Genomic DNA, 15,209 nt, shown 5'->3' with positions numbered 1-15,209 from the left:
GAAAACCCCTTGCAAAAAAAGTTTTTCCACGATAAAACTCTGTAGTTACTGCATACATAAGAGGTGACTGCTGAGGCAATCATCAATATATTGTTTCATTCTATGATATAAACTGACTTTAGTAACCTGACCGTTTGTGGTCAGTAAGATTTTATTTTCCTATAAACTAACAATTTTATTCAGAAAGAACGATTAAATTCGCACTAACTCATTTCGCACTAACTGTTAACATGAATGCAATTTGTTTTTGCAATTATAGCTATTACAATAATCCAGTCTATACTAAACAAAGCATGAATAGCAATTTCTATATCTTAAAAAAAAACATAAATAATCAAAATAATAGTGTTTTAGTAATAGCCCTTAGTTTCCTCCTGAATATTTAAATTAGTAGATAGAGGACTAAGATGGTTAATTAATTGTTGGGCCAAATAGCACCACTTCAGATTTTGAATCATCAAACTGAAGGATATTAAGAGCCATCTATCTCTTAACGTCAGCCAAACAACCTAGCAGAGACTTTAGTTTGGAGTTATTTTTACACTTTAAAGGTTGATACAGCTGTCATCCGCACAGTAATAATATGCAACATTGACAAAATAATCCCAATGGAAGCATATATAAAGAAAACAAAATAGGGCCAAAAACAGAACCCTGAGGAACCCCAAAGGAGGTGGGGCAGAGACGATAAAGCTCCTTTAAATAAGAAGAGAATCACTTTAATGCAAGCTTCTGAATTCCCACTGACTTAAGCAGAAGAAGAATCTCATGGTCCACCATGTCAAAAGCCACGCTGAGATCAAACAGCACTATAATAGCACAGTTCCCTTAATCTACCAACATTAACAAATCATTAGCCAATTTGAAACGATCAGTTTCTGCTCTGTTTTGATCTAAAACCTGATTAAAATTTGTCAAAAATTGAAAATTTAGAAAGCTAGGGTTAGCTAGCTTACTCTTTTTGCTGTATTTTTGATCAAATAAATAAAACCTTGGTGACCATAATACTTCTTTCAAAAATTAAGAAGATTTTTTAAACCACAAATAAGACTCAAACTTGGGTCTTAATTAGCAGCAACCTATCCTCTTCAACATCTCCAACTAGATGGACGTTTTATGTATATACAGTACAGTACAAAAGATTCCTCTCATCCATCCATTTTCCAAATGACTTGTTCTATGAAGGGTTGCGAAGATGCTGGTGCAGATCCCAGTGTGAACAATAAGCAAAATCAATGCATTGCCAATTAAACACCAAAACTAAGGTGAGGAATAAGTACACTAAGACATACAGATTCATTTTTACAGATTTATTTTGCATTCATATAGATCATTCTCAATATTTCATTATTCTAAGAATTTAATACTCTGATCATTAGAGGTAAAATATGCAACATGTAAATAAATATACATGGAAAAATATAAAACAATATATGAATAACTTCCAAAAATGGAAGAAAATAAACTTTATCCATATTGCCGTGTTTGCAGTTATCTAAAGAACAATGTATAGCGCATTATTGGTCCAATGATATGAAATATATTACAATTAAAACAGGGATGTGTTTCATGAGGGCATCCAAACCCCTCTCCTTCATTAAGTCGATACCACTCAGTCGTCCCATGACCACTTTTTCACATGTCTATCAAGTCACCATTTCTATTGCACAGCTTTCCATGTCCCTGTCCAACCCAGAGTGATACAGACAGGAATGATAGACAAACATGGAAATGTATCACAATGTACATAAATTAGCTGTACAGGCACAATTTGAACAAAAAAAAAAAAGACACCGTTCCTTCTGGGCTCCTACATAAACTTCTATACATGATGCAAAGGTTTTAATACAATCTAATCCACATGCTGTGTTTGCAATGGACAGCAATCACTTCAGATATCAATGATAAACAGACATATAAAACATACATCCATCTCATTAAATGTAACAGAATGTGATGTGCGACTATTAAAATTGTCTTCCCAGGAAACACAGTGTCTGGCATTTTGTGTAAAAGTGCTGGCATTGAAGAAAAAAGGAAAAGAAAGTATTTGTAAGACAAAATATTGATTTGAGGAGGAACACAGGATGTCTTCTAGTCATTCAGACAAAAAAAATCACAGCTAAAAGCCTTGTTTAGCTAATTTTCCTTCTAATATAAACCTAAACGTAGCTTAGGAAGTTTTAAGTAGGACTGAAGAGTTAAGCTAAACCACACTAATATAATGCGGTATGATACATTATGCAGTTATTAAATTAACAATTGTCAATAGGAAGAAGATAATAAATGTATTCAGTAAAAATGTATTGATATTTGAGTCGGACAGCCTGTGTATCCTGTGTATTTTGTACTTTTCTTGATCCTTTACCTCCACTGTGCAATGCTGCATGAAAAATGCAATTAAATAAAACATCATCCATAGACATTTTGATCAAATGTAAAAGATCACAAAAGGCATTTCGCCTAGTAGCTGGTGCCATGGTCTCTGGCAAGCAATAGTTTGTTTACAAATGCCTGTTTTTTCCACAGATCATCAGTTAAACTCTCAGGCACTTCTAAGCTCTCTCTCTGTAGGAGCTTGTGTCCTCTCTGCATCCATTGGCACACATTGCATCTTTTCTGGAGGTTGTTGTTACTGTAGTTTGTGCCCTTCAACGTCCCACATTGCTCTTGGTAATGCATGAATGTCCCTTGTGCTGCCAGGTTGTGCATTCAAATAAACCAGAAGAGCTAAGTGTCCCACACTGTGGTCCTTCTTCTGGATGCGTCTAGTGATGCTAGAATGGATGTTCTGGAGGGTTATGGAAGCCATTACTGGAAGGCATGGTCAGCCGGGGGACCGTAAGAAAAGCCTGGGAATGCTCCGGCAGCCTCCCGTACGCTGCTGGTCACGTGCAGGTTATCGGTGTTGCATAGGGAGGTCGACACGGGTAAGTGTGTGAACTCTGGGTCAAAGTGCCGGAGATCAGTGGGACCAGTCTGTAGATTCAATAAAGAGAGAATTTATTAAATACCCAATCAGAAATATTAATCTTAAAGCTACCACCTTGAGAGTATAGAGAGTGATTTATGGTAAACTAAGATATCCTTTCATGTCATTTCTGTTGAAACTTGCATGTCAATTTAAATTTACACATTTGTAATAATGAAGTTGCAATTTAGTTAAAGTATATCAACTTTAAATGTAGTTAAATAACACACTACATCATAATCAAGTACTTTATGTGTTTAGTATGTTAGGCAACACATTTAAATATTTAAATATTTGAACATTTAAAATGTACTTTAAGTTACTTATAATTTAACCTTTGCAGGTAAAGAGTTAACTTACCACTGTAGGAATGAAAGGAGGCATGATCTTTTTGGCCATGAGATCGTCCCAGTTGATGGGTGAGAAAAAGCTGTGGAACTTTATTTCCAGCTACAAAAAAGCAAAAGCTTGTGTAAGAATCTGCAGAATAAGAATCTCAGGAAAATAAACTTTATGCATGTGGCACTGGTGGGTTGTGTCCACTTACAAAATCATCTTTAGACCCCAGTCTCTTGGTACGGTCCTTGTGCAGCAGACCCTCCAGCAGCTCTCGGCCAGCGTTGGAAACATTAGGCTTCAGAACTAGAGGCTTGTGAAGGATGTTGCTGTACATCTCGGCTGTGTTGCGACTGTAGAATGGAGGCTAGAAAAACCGACACAGAGAAATAAATTCACATTGTTTGCTAAATATATCCTGTGCTATAGTTGATCTAGTCATTTTTCAGGCAAAAGACTCGAGAGGTCTTCCTCACCAGTCCATACAGCATCTCAAAGAGCACTGATCCCAGGCACCACCAGTCCACTGTACGATCATATGCCTGTTTCTGAAGCACCTCGGGAGCCAAGTACTGTTGAAAAAGAAAAAAATATATATCAAAACACTGTTTTGTGTTATCTTGTGTTAGAGTACAATTTATATAAAAATAAAAGAATATACTTAAATGTGAACTTTTTTTTAGAATACTTAATTGCATGTTAATTGCAGTTCAGTGAAAATGTATTATAGTTTACATGTATATTAAATGCAATTAGTTAAACTTTACATTTCTTTTTACATTCTATTCATGACTGACTGACCTCAGGAGTTCCACAGAATGTTGTGGTTGTGCCGTTGGGTTCCAGTCCTTCTTTGCATAGACCAAAATCTGTCAACACAATGTGGCCCTGCGAGTCCAGGAGGATGTTCTCTGGCTTTAAGTCTCTGTGAAAATTGACAGAAAATGATAAGACCCTATTATAATAAACAGAATTGAGAACAACGTCTCTGCTAGGGGTACTTCAACCAAACGCATACCTGTAAACTATGTGCAGTGAGTGGAGGTAACCGAGTGCACTAGCGATTTCAGCAGCATAAAACCTCGCCCTGGGCTCCAAAAACACCCGCTCACGCTGGAGGTGGTAGAACAGCTGCAGGAGAAAAAAAACAAACAAAGTCAGTCAGCTATTTTGAGCTGAGGTGCGGCTTCTTTTGAGCTTTATGAGAGTACAGTATGAATGCATTTTTTGCTAACCTCGCCTCCATTGACGTAGTCTAGCACAAAATACAGTTTGTCTGTGGTTTGGAAAGAGTAGTGCAGCCCCACCAGGAATGGATGCTTGATATTCTTCATTAATACATTCCTTTCTGCCATGATATGCTTTTGCTGAAAAACATATTAAGTGTTAATTGTTACTATACAGCAATTGCGGCAAAGTGCTTTCACATCTATATGTGAACACCGCATCGGGTCTCACCTCTTTCTTTTTCAGAATGATTTTCTTCTGTAGCACCTTCACAGCATAGTATTGTTCATTTTCCTTGTGCCTTGCGAGCAGAACCTGTGGAATACGATGCCGTTAGCACTCTCACTTGAAGATATGAGATAAGTGTTGACATCTTGACTGCATTAAAAAGCTGTTTGTGCACACCTTTCCAAAGCTCCCCTTCCCAATGATCTTTAAGTAGTCAAAATCCGAAGGTTTGATCCTGTTAAGAAAATTAAACAACATTAGTAATGCAAACAACAAGCAGCCTGGCTGACTGGAATCTAATTAATCAAACAAACGAAGAGGAACTACGTACTGAGTTTCCTCAGCCAAAGAGCTCCTGGGGTTGGTCAAACACAGGTGACTCTCCTCCAGCTCCTCATTCTGGTTCTCATCGATTTTTAAGAACGAACCAACCTCGGCACTAAGGAAACGAGATTAAAAAAATGATATGCATTTGATTGTTCAAGACCCACAATTTGTATAAAACAATGGAAATGTATAGGAGCATGATTATGCAACGATTGCCCAACATACTTCCATTAAATGGATTTGTATCAAAATCTCTTTAAAATGAGTCAAAATGTTTTTGTAGATGTATTTAATCCAGAACGTTCATTTAAATGAATTATTTCCTGTAATGCGTTTGCAGGCAGATAGATGGCAGTGTTGGTGAAGTTTATGAGGGGCTGTTTCAGGTTTATTGGAAAATCAAAATTTCTTTTTGACCTGACAAGACTGCTGTTACCTGTTTGAGGTTATGAGAATAGATGCATCTACTAATAAAATTTAGATCAAATCATATTTTATTGAAACCCTTCTCTCAGCCCAAAATTATGGTTTTTAGACTATTGAGAGCTTAAATCTCAACTTTTTACACAACCTCCTTGAATGAATGTTGTGGAGCATATGGAGGGTAGAGATGCGGTCAGAAATTTTCCGCTGGTCTGACCTGAATGACTCTAAGACCAAATGGGCCGCACTTAATTGAATTAGGCCCTTATCCTCATCTAGGGGACATTAGGGATTTTCTCAAAGGTGCTTACTGCGGCCAAGCGGCGGCCTGAACAGCTGCTTTTCTTGGAGCACTATTCTGGTGCTTGGCTTTATCTCGCCGGTACAGATTAACCTGCACAATTAGCAGAACGCACAGCTAAACTCAGATGATGGGATTGCATCCTCTAGTACAGTCACCTCAATGAAGGCCTATATAAATACACTACAGGTCACAGGGTTGCCTTTATGAATGAAGGCTGGAATTTTCCTGAACCACTTTCTTACTGATTTTGAAACAGAAATCATCTCTGCTCTTATTTGTTAATTATGCCTTTTTTCGGTTCACACATCTACTTGTAATTGTAAAAGCATCATGCAATTGTTTATTTCCATGCTCATATTATTAAGTATTAGGATACTTACTGTTGACAGATGGGAGGGTTGGAAACAAGCTTCTGGATGAAGTCGTTTAAGCCCATCTTCCTTTCTTTAATAAAAGCTGAAGAAAACAAAACAAAACAAGCATTTAGGGTCAGAAGGAAATCCACTGCTGACGTCACTAACACCCTGCGTTTGAACTGAATGAACTGTCAACCATATAGTTATTTATGTTATACTGTATATTGTTTTATTTCTTTGTTGTAGTTTATATTTGTTCAGTACCTTTATATTATATGTTGGAAATCAGGTAAAATAAATAAATAAACTTCGAAATCTTCTATCGAATAAACTATCGATAAAATAATCATGTGCACGTCGAGTCTGCCAGAAAACGTTTTTTAGATGCCGTGATTGAGAAGATCCGTGTGAAATGTTTTAATGTAAAAAAAAAAAAAAAAAAACAGTGTCAGTGTTACACAACAGACCGCATCGCTCACTGTATCTGTAGACAGATCTGCTATTTATCAAGAACGATCAATTCTAGCACTCTCATGGAACCACATCATTTAATAAAACATTATAAAAATATTTCAACACGAAAAATTCAATATTTTTAATAATGCAATCATTTTGCATGGATGTATAAAATGTGATTAGTATAATGATGATGATAAATAATAATAATAATAAATAATGATAATAATAGTTGTAACGTAGCGTCTTAAAATTGACTGTACAAAACAAAAAAAGTCTTTTACACCCCTGTTCTTTCATTTGTTTTTGTTTGTTTGTTTTCCTTTTCACATATTTGACATATTGCATCCTTCTTCCCCCCAAAAAATACAAATAAAATAATAATAATAATAATAATAATAATTAAAAAAAAAAAAAAAACATGCAAACGAAATCCATTAGACACCAGAATAACTCAAATCTGCTGAGACGTACCGGTAAGAACGGATACGATGCCCCTCATCCTGCAGTATGTCAAGTCACATCCAGCCTGAGTAACTGCCATCACTATTATTATAAGTATAAATCCACAGGAGGAATGCACTCCTTCGGTTAAGCCTGTGTTTTATTGCAAAGCGCTGATCTCTTAGCAGCAAACGGCTTTACGGAGCGCACTGCCGGTGCTCTGATGCTGCCAGCGCTACTGTCTTCCCCCGCCAGCCCTGGACTGCTACTTTTATACGAAGCACGTGGTTGCGGAGGCGAGGCTAGGCTCTGACGTCACTCGAGTAACCGAGGAGACTTGCCAGATGTGACGTCAGGGGATCCCGCGAGTCTCCGCTCCGCCGGTAGAGGGCGATGCGAGGGACGGAAGCGCTTCCATTAATGTGAGCCAGATTAAAAAAAACATTCTATCAATGGAAAATTACTACACAGCTGGCTCGTAATCTCAGCATAGTGTAACAGATTAACCTCTAATGCTTATCAGTAATGATGAGGAAGAACGTGAAGCAGTGAAAAATTAGAAATGAAAAGCATGCAGTGAACACTGGGCTGGAGGATCATATGAGATTAAGGTCTCTGTTAATAGAAGACATTCCTGTGCTGAACAGATGTGCTAAAATATTCACCCTATTACTTAGTGTCTGGCGTTTCTGATAATGACGCACATTATTAATCTGTTAAAGCCTGTGTTTGACCAGATTCTCATCTCTGAGCAAGCCACCCGTGTCAAGGGTGTGGAGGCTGCACCAACACGGCTTACGTAAAGCGATACTCTCTAAACCACATCATTTATTTTTCAGCCTGTTCTCCAAATGTGGTCCACTGACCCTGTAAATTATATAAGTGTGCCATAATATGATGCCATCCTGTCCTTAAGTACAGAATCTGCCAGGTTAGACACCAATTGTAAAAAAGCGTCCCAATAAAGGAGATTTCAAACTGGTGTCCACACCATATTTTAATTATACAAATTCGGAATAATATTTTATACGTATTTGTGTGTCCTTTTACATGAACATATATTTTTACACAAATGGATCATCATATTTGAGGTTTTATGGCATCAAAAAGTATAAAAAGAAAAAAAAAAGTGCACAAATTTTACCTAGTATCAAAAACAATTAAAATGTAAATACATTAAACACATTTAACACCAATTCAACTATTCAAGGTACATATACAGCATCACTCAGATGCTGGAGAGTAAAAATAAGTCTTCAAGCTGGATTTAAAAGCATCCAGTGATGGAGAAGCTCTGATGTTCAAAAGTAGACTGTTTCACAGCTTTGGGGCAGCCACTGAGAAAGCTTTATCACCTATTGTTTTACATTGAGAACGGGGGACAGATAAAAGTAACTGATCACAAGATCTTAATGACCTAGAGGCTGTATAAGGCCTATAATAAGATCACAAATATAGATATGCAAGTAGAAGGATCTTAAAGTCAACTCTAAATTTTATAGGGAGCCAGTGCAATGAGGCAAATACAGGGGAGATATGATGCCTTTTCTTAGTTCCTGTTAAGAATCTGGCTGCTGCATTTTGAGCCATCTGCAACCGAAACAGTGTAGATTGAGGAAAGCCAATGTAAAAAGAGTTACAGTAATCCAATCGAGAGGAAATTAGTGCATGCATTACAATTTCAAGGTCTCTACTAGAAAGAAAGTGCTTCACTTTTGCCACTGATCTGAGATGAGAAAAGCTACTCTGTACAACTGCATTTAAATGCTTGTAAAATTGGAGGAGAGGATCAAAATCGACTCCAAGATTTTTTGCATGACTGTTTAGGTTATTACTTAAGAAACTTAACTGTGTTTTAATGGAGTTGTTAGTAGCAGTACATGATGTTAGTACATGATAGGTCCCCTTAATTTGCACCCTTTAGGGGTAAAGAAAGTACAAATGTGTACTTTTAAGGGTACTGCCCTGCAAGCTTTTGTACCCCTATACATTTTTTAAAATTATTTCTGAAAGTTAATTATAAAGTATAGCCACAGTAAAAAATAAAAAAAGGAAAAAAAAGTGAAGAGAAAAATGTAATTATATTTATACTGCTTTGTTCCTTTAGTGTTATTTTATGTCACTGAGATAGTATTTTTTTTTCTTTTTTTTTACATTTTTAAATTAGTTTTTATTTATATTTTCCATTTTCTGTTTAATTTCTTTTAGTTAAAGTTTAATTAATTTTGTTGTATGTTTTTGTCATGTTTATTAGTTTTTGTTTAAATGTCTATATTTGATTATTCTTGATTTAGGTTTTAGTTTTAGTACATTTCTCATTTAAATGAAAATGAGAAATGTTGCTTTGGCAACTAGCAGAAATAAAATATGTTTTTTTATGTTTATTTTACTTTTTAGTTTTGGTCCTAGTTTTAGTTACCTATATTAGCCCTCGGTGGTGTGATTTGCATTTTCACTTCCATTAGGAATGCATAACCTGTTCTATCTGTAAATCCAGTCTACATGTGCGTAATGCCCTTGTCATCCTTTCATTTTACACAAAGAGCTTGAGTACTTTCTGAGAGGTTTAAAACTGCCCTGCCAGTGGAGCAATATATGCTGGGTTGCTGGAGGCTTGCCAGAGTCTGTTTTCACGATCAGCTGGCGTGATATCAAACAGCTTAAGAGTTATTTGTATTAACCAAACATCATATCTTTCCAATAACAGTTAAGAGGAACCATGGAGGGAAATTCAGGTTTCAAATAACAAAATCAATGGGAAAGATCTTCAGGGGAATACCACCTATTTCAGAGGAAAACTGGATAGTGCTTATCTGTTTCCACTGCACAGTCAATACATTTCAGCTCATAACTCAGAACCTGATGACTATTAGACTGAAAAAAGAGAGAGCAAATTATATATTATTTTATTTATTACTTATTTTTTTTAATTTCAGAACCAATACATTTGCTATATATAATAAACTGCGCAATGTAAAATTGTAGTTTTGTGGCTTTATTTATTTATTATTATTATTTATTATACTTTATTATTATTAATTTAAAATTCATAGTGTTACAATGAGATTGTACAATGCATTATAAGGTGCATTACAAGGCATAATTAATGCATTAAAACTACTTTTATAATGCATTATACAAAAAGGATTTAAGTGAAGTGTTACCGAAAGAATTTACTAAAAGTGACATTTCCATTTTACTTTAAAAAACCTTTTTATTTATTTGTTTGTTTATTCTGAGACAAGCACAGATAAGCACAGGTAATAAAACAAAATTACCAATCCTTACCCTAGATCAGATGACTAGTGACTGGTTCAGCTTTATAACCTTCTCTCTATTTGTCTTGTCTCTTTCTTCCCCCACTAACCTGCCCATGTTTCCACATAACATGTTACAGTAACAGTATCTCATGTGCCAAGTGGACAGGTGGCAAAGTCTTTCCGCTGCTCAGCGAAGTTCCTCTCAATGAGTCATTCTGTCATATTTGTCACAGATCCAGTTATTACTATTTATTTCCTGTTACTATACTTGCCCCGTTACCATGGAGACGCAGGTCTCTGCTGCGTGACTGAGAGTGCTAGAGAGTGTGCATTTGCATAACAGGCAGAGTGTCATTCGGTCAGAAACAGTCTGCCACACTCTGGTGGGCAGGAAGTGAATCATCCGAAGAGAAGGGGGAGTTTATTCTCGACTTCTGCACCTCCTTTCACTGCTCAGGGCCCATTGGACCCATAAGGCACTTTACCTCCGTGCCGGCTCACCATCATGAATTAAGTGCCAACCTCATGCCCACACACTCATGTAAATCAGATCGAATTTTCTCTAGCTGCCATAAGCCCCGACACACCCAGGGTCTTTATGTTTGATATCTCAATTCTGTGATTTCTTGACTGATTTATTCATGAATTCCTCCCACTACTTCCGTTTCTCTCTCTCTTCTCATCCTTCATATGCTTCATCTACGTATTGTTGTCTGTAGTGTGTTTGTATTGTATTGAGCTCAAGAGGCGCTGTCTAATGGGGATTGACGTCTCTGTAAGTGGGTGTCCTTCAGCTCTCAACTTGAATTCTAACCGCTTACACTCATTACTATTCAGTTAAAGGTGCTGTATGTTGGATTGACACTGAGTGGTTGAACTAGGTATTGCAGTCCAAATTCAAAATATAGGAGGTGGTTTTTTTCACCCGGCCCCTCCTCCTCAGACTTGATGCACACACAGGTTGCCAGATTGATGACACAAACAGGAACAAGCACACTTGATAATGAATGAAATGAAATATGCTGTGTTTTCCACCAACTGGCAACCCGGGGTGCTGAAATACAATTGGGTGAACTGGCAGTGGGCGAGTTTCACAAACCAAAACAAAGATTGAAATTCCGGCCTGGAACACACATTTTCAAAGGAGAATTACTGACTTTTGCACTGTTTTTCTGATAAACAAGTATGTTAACTGAGCATGTTTCTTAAATATCTGCAAACATATTTTATTTATTTTATTTTATATTATATTTTATTTTTATGCTTTAGTAGAGTCAAAAACTTACATCCAGCACCTTTAAGTGAATGTGGATTATGGGGAAGACAATGATTTAGAAAACAAGCAATGTGAATATAAATGCTAATCTGTACCATTAGCGGAGCACAGAGGGATGCAGAGAAGAAAACCTGCGTTAGGATGCTGCAAAATTAAATAAGCCTATATCAATAGCTGCAAAAAGAAATTGAAATAATTTAATAAGGTTCAATTTGATAACATTAGTTAATGCATTATGTATCATGAACTAATGTTAAACAACATTTTTTTACACGTTTACACTGAAGATTAGAAAGAATCTTCACTTAGAAATTGCTATTACTATTAATTACAAAGAAATAGCAAGTAACATTGAATTTCAAGTAGACAGACTGAAATGGTATTGTAAAAAAACTATAATAATCTTTTATTTTTATTTATTTATTTATTTTTTTTACTTACAACTTTAAAAAATATATTTTTACAGTGTAGTAACTTAAAACGTTTGTTAATTAATGTTCATCCTTTAACTGGTATGAATATGATATAATATAATATGAATTATACAGTTTAAAATATTATAAATGTATTAGTGTCACAGTTCTTTTGTGTCTGTGTCTTGTGACCTAGTTTTCTCGTCATTTGTTTTAATTGGATTTGTTTCACCTGCCCTTAATCAATTATGTTGTTACCTTCTGTGTACTTATACTCCCCTCTTGTCTCTGTCAGTCGTCTGATGTTGTCAGTTTGTGCTTGTGTGTGGATTTTGCCCTGTTCCTTGGATTTATGAAACATACTGAACTCTTTTTCATCATCTTGTGCATTTGGGATTTGACAATTAGTACTGTAAATATGTATAGAACATGGTTGATTTAATAGCAGTTTTAGATTAAATGTGATTTTAAATGTATTTAAATAAATTAAAATAAATAATTAAATTTAATTCTAAAATCCTTAAATTCTAAATAAATGTAAAATTATTTACCATTAACCTAAATTAATGAATTAAAGAATATTATTCATCTTTATTTCATGATACCTATTACATTGAACCTTACTGTAAAGTGTGAGTGAGGAAATCCATTGAAAATGGCCTAAAATAGTTATTTTAAAATAATTTAAAAAATAATACCAACCAACAAATAAATAAATATATAACTACTATTTATTATATATTCCAAAGCCTTATATGCTAAATATGGACAGTGAAAGTCCTATAGAAAGTCTGCTGAAAGCTCTGCTTACAGTTTGTGTTCTGTTCAGGGTTTTCCCTCTAGTATTCCCCTAAATGATTATTCCTGAATGTGTGGTTGAGACAACTTTTTGTTTCTTTTTCTGATAAGCACCCATAACCCATTTTACTTTTTGTAGTGCTACAGGCAACTGCTTCCAAATGAAACATAAGATGGGATTTGATTAATCTGGAAGTAATCAAACACTCTTTTTTTTTTCTGTGGAATAATGTCCACCACCTCACTCAGATGCCAGATGAAACAAACAGAGAGTCAGAGAGATCAAAGCCTAGATGACTAGATCAGGCTAAAGTGGATTATGTCTGTTGTGATGGATGAATGAATGGATGGGCTGCAGCTGATACTGAAGACAGTAGGTGTCATGTTAATGATTTTCTCTGTAATGTCTCTTTTCTTGTTGCAAAATGAAGGACTTCGAGTATTTACAATAAGTGAAGAGAAAGAGGAGACAATATGCAGATATATCAAACCCTGCCCTCTATAAAATATTCGGTTTCCCTCGGAAATACGTCACAATACTGAAGTCCGGCACAGCTTGCGGTTCACACATATTTTACACATAAAGGTTTTGTGTGTCTTACCTCAGTGGTTTTATCTTTTCACTTGTATCCAACAATTAACACCATAAAGCATCATAATGAATTATCTGCTGATTATTCTTATTTTAACTGCCAAAAACACAATATTATGTCCAAAATTTGCCTTATTACATGAGTTTCACTCAAAATTACACTCAGATTATAATAACCACACAAATCAGAGCTTTAAACTTTACCTAGACATGTCCCACATTCTGTTAACAGGGTTGCAAACCCTCAACATCGTTCATTTGCTACAGCAAGTAGTTTCTTTTCATTTTTATGACCATTACCCACTTTTTTTCTGCCCCTTGTAAATAAATGGTCCATTTACTAAAACAGGTTGATGATGTGTCAAAGTATTCATATGTTTGATGTCACGAAAAGGAAGTTTAGAATGAGACGTTTCTGTAGCTCAGTTTCAGCTCAGTCACAATTTGAAATTTAATTAGCGTCATTATATACGTGAAGCTCTTTTAATCAAAGACCCAAGCTTGATGAATCTCGCAAAATGGGAGATTTAAGAGTTATATTTCGCACAGTTAAACAGAGTTAAACAGAACAGAGCAGTACTTTACACATAAAGGTAGATGGTAACACTTTACAATCAGGCCCCATTACTTAACATTAATGTATTAACTAACAATGAGCAATACATTTGTTACAGTGTTTCTGTAATCTTTGAATCTTTGTTAATGTATGTGAATAAAATACAACTGTTCATTGTTAGTTCATGTAAGCTCAGGTCCATTAAATAATATTATTAACAGATATCCTACAGAAGGATTAGTAACTGTTGAAAGTAACATGAACTAAGATTAATACATGCTTCATAAGTATTTCTCATTGTTAGTTTGTATTAAATAACCTAATGTTAACAAATCGAAACCTTATGGTAAAGTGTTACCAGTAAAATTGACAATCTTTGTTACATCTAGGATGATACTGGTTAGTTTTTAAAAGAAAAAAAAAAAAAGTTCCTACCTATGAATGATTTCTTCCCAGTCTTCATGTTCATTTAACAGCTTATTTCTCACAGTCCAGAGTGGATACTTTTTCTCAATTGTGCTATGACAGGAATCCTTTTAAAAGCTGATTTTAGCACCGTATCCTCAGCAGTTCATCATTTTGCGTGTGAACATGTATGTGTGTGGGAGTGTGTAGGTGTGTCTGTCTAAATGAGCCTATCTCTGTCCTGCTGCAGTATTGTTAGAGGCAGTCTCATCGCCTCAGATTCAAAGATCAGCAAATTACTGGCCTCATCACTCTTTGCTCTGTATCCCTTGCCTCTCTTTTTGCTCTTTCCTTGTCTTTCTCATAGTTCAATGATAGCTGAAACCGAAGACTAGTGACGCATCTACTTGCCCTCCCAGCTCCCTTGTTCCCGAGTCTCACAAACAAAACAAAGCTACAGGTGTCAGATAGCAGCTAGTCTCACGAGTGTCCTGGTCCCGCCCAAGGGAAACCAGTTTCCAGGTTACAGCAGTCACTAGGGCAATACCTGCACTGATTTTTTCACTCGTTTAATTGTGCCATGAGCTTCTAACGACTTCCCAAGTCCCTTACTATGCCCTGGAAACATCTTACATAAATAAAACTAATAAAAAAACAATGACTTGGCAAGTTTTTCTAGATTCCTGCTGTCAGGAATTGGGTATTCAGGCAAATGTGCAGCTACACCTGGCCAGCATGATTTGTGCAAATGGGGCACAAGAGAAGCTAGAGTTACCAACCTGAAAAGCCAGAAAATGAGGTGGCGGTTATGTATGAATTCAATGTGAATCGTATGAA

At 35.8% G+C, this 15,209-nt stretch overlaps 1 protein-coding gene across 2 annotated transcripts; it reads right to left on the bottom strand.

Moving 5' to 3' along the window:
* Window positions 1-1,295: 1,295 nt before the first annotated feature.
* si:ch211-195b13.1 (STKc_SGK domain-containing protein) lies at window positions 1,296-14,788 on the bottom strand. Of its 2 annotated transcripts, none has more exons than XM_042745064.1 (12): window positions 14,403-14,788; window positions 6,197-6,272; window positions 5,094-5,201; window positions 4,940-4,997; window positions 4,766-4,849; window positions 4,543-4,674; window positions 4,326-4,438; window positions 4,109-4,232; window positions 3,784-3,879; window positions 3,519-3,674; window positions 3,332-3,421; window positions 1,296-2,979 (listed from the first exon to the last, which is right to left on the bottom strand). In XM_042745064.1, the coding sequence occupies exons 1-12, from the start codon at window positions 14,434-14,436 to the stop codon at window positions 2,812-2,814; spliced, it is 1,239 nt and encodes a 412-aa protein (XP_042600998.1). In that variant the 5' UTR covers window positions 14,437-14,788; the 3' UTR covers window positions 1,296-2,811. The 2 variants fall into 2 exon arrangements, with proteins under 2 accessions (XP_042600998.1, XP_042600997.1); XM_042745063.1 differs by lacking the exon at window positions 14,403-14,788 and adding an exon at window positions 7,103-7,340.
* Window positions 14,789-15,209: the final 421 nt, after the last annotated feature.

The sequence above is a fragment of the Cyprinus carpio genome, chromosome B19, assembly GCF_018340385.1.
Source record: "Cyprinus carpio isolate SPL01 chromosome B19, ASM1834038v1, whole genome shotgun sequence".
Taxonomy (NCBI): domain Eukaryota; kingdom Metazoa; phylum Chordata; class Actinopteri; order Cypriniformes; family Cyprinidae; genus Cyprinus; species Cyprinus carpio.
The sequence above is the reverse complement of the archived record's forward strand: the minus strand, read 5'-3'. Positions and strand labels throughout refer to the sequence as shown.

Coding starts and splice junctions, on each gene's coding strand:
- si:ch211-195b13.1 (XM_042745063.1), bottom strand. CDS start 7,172: ATGGCAGTTACTCAGGCTGGATGTGACTTGACATACTGCAGGATGAGG. Junction 3,422..3,518: donor TGGGGTCTAAAGATGATTTT/GTAAGTGGACAC, acceptor GCTTTTTTGTAG/CTGGAAATAAAGTTCCACAG. Junction 2,980..3,331: donor CTCCTTTCATTCCTACAGTG/GTAAGTTAACTC, acceptor TTGAATCTACAG/ACTGGTCCCACTGATCTCCG.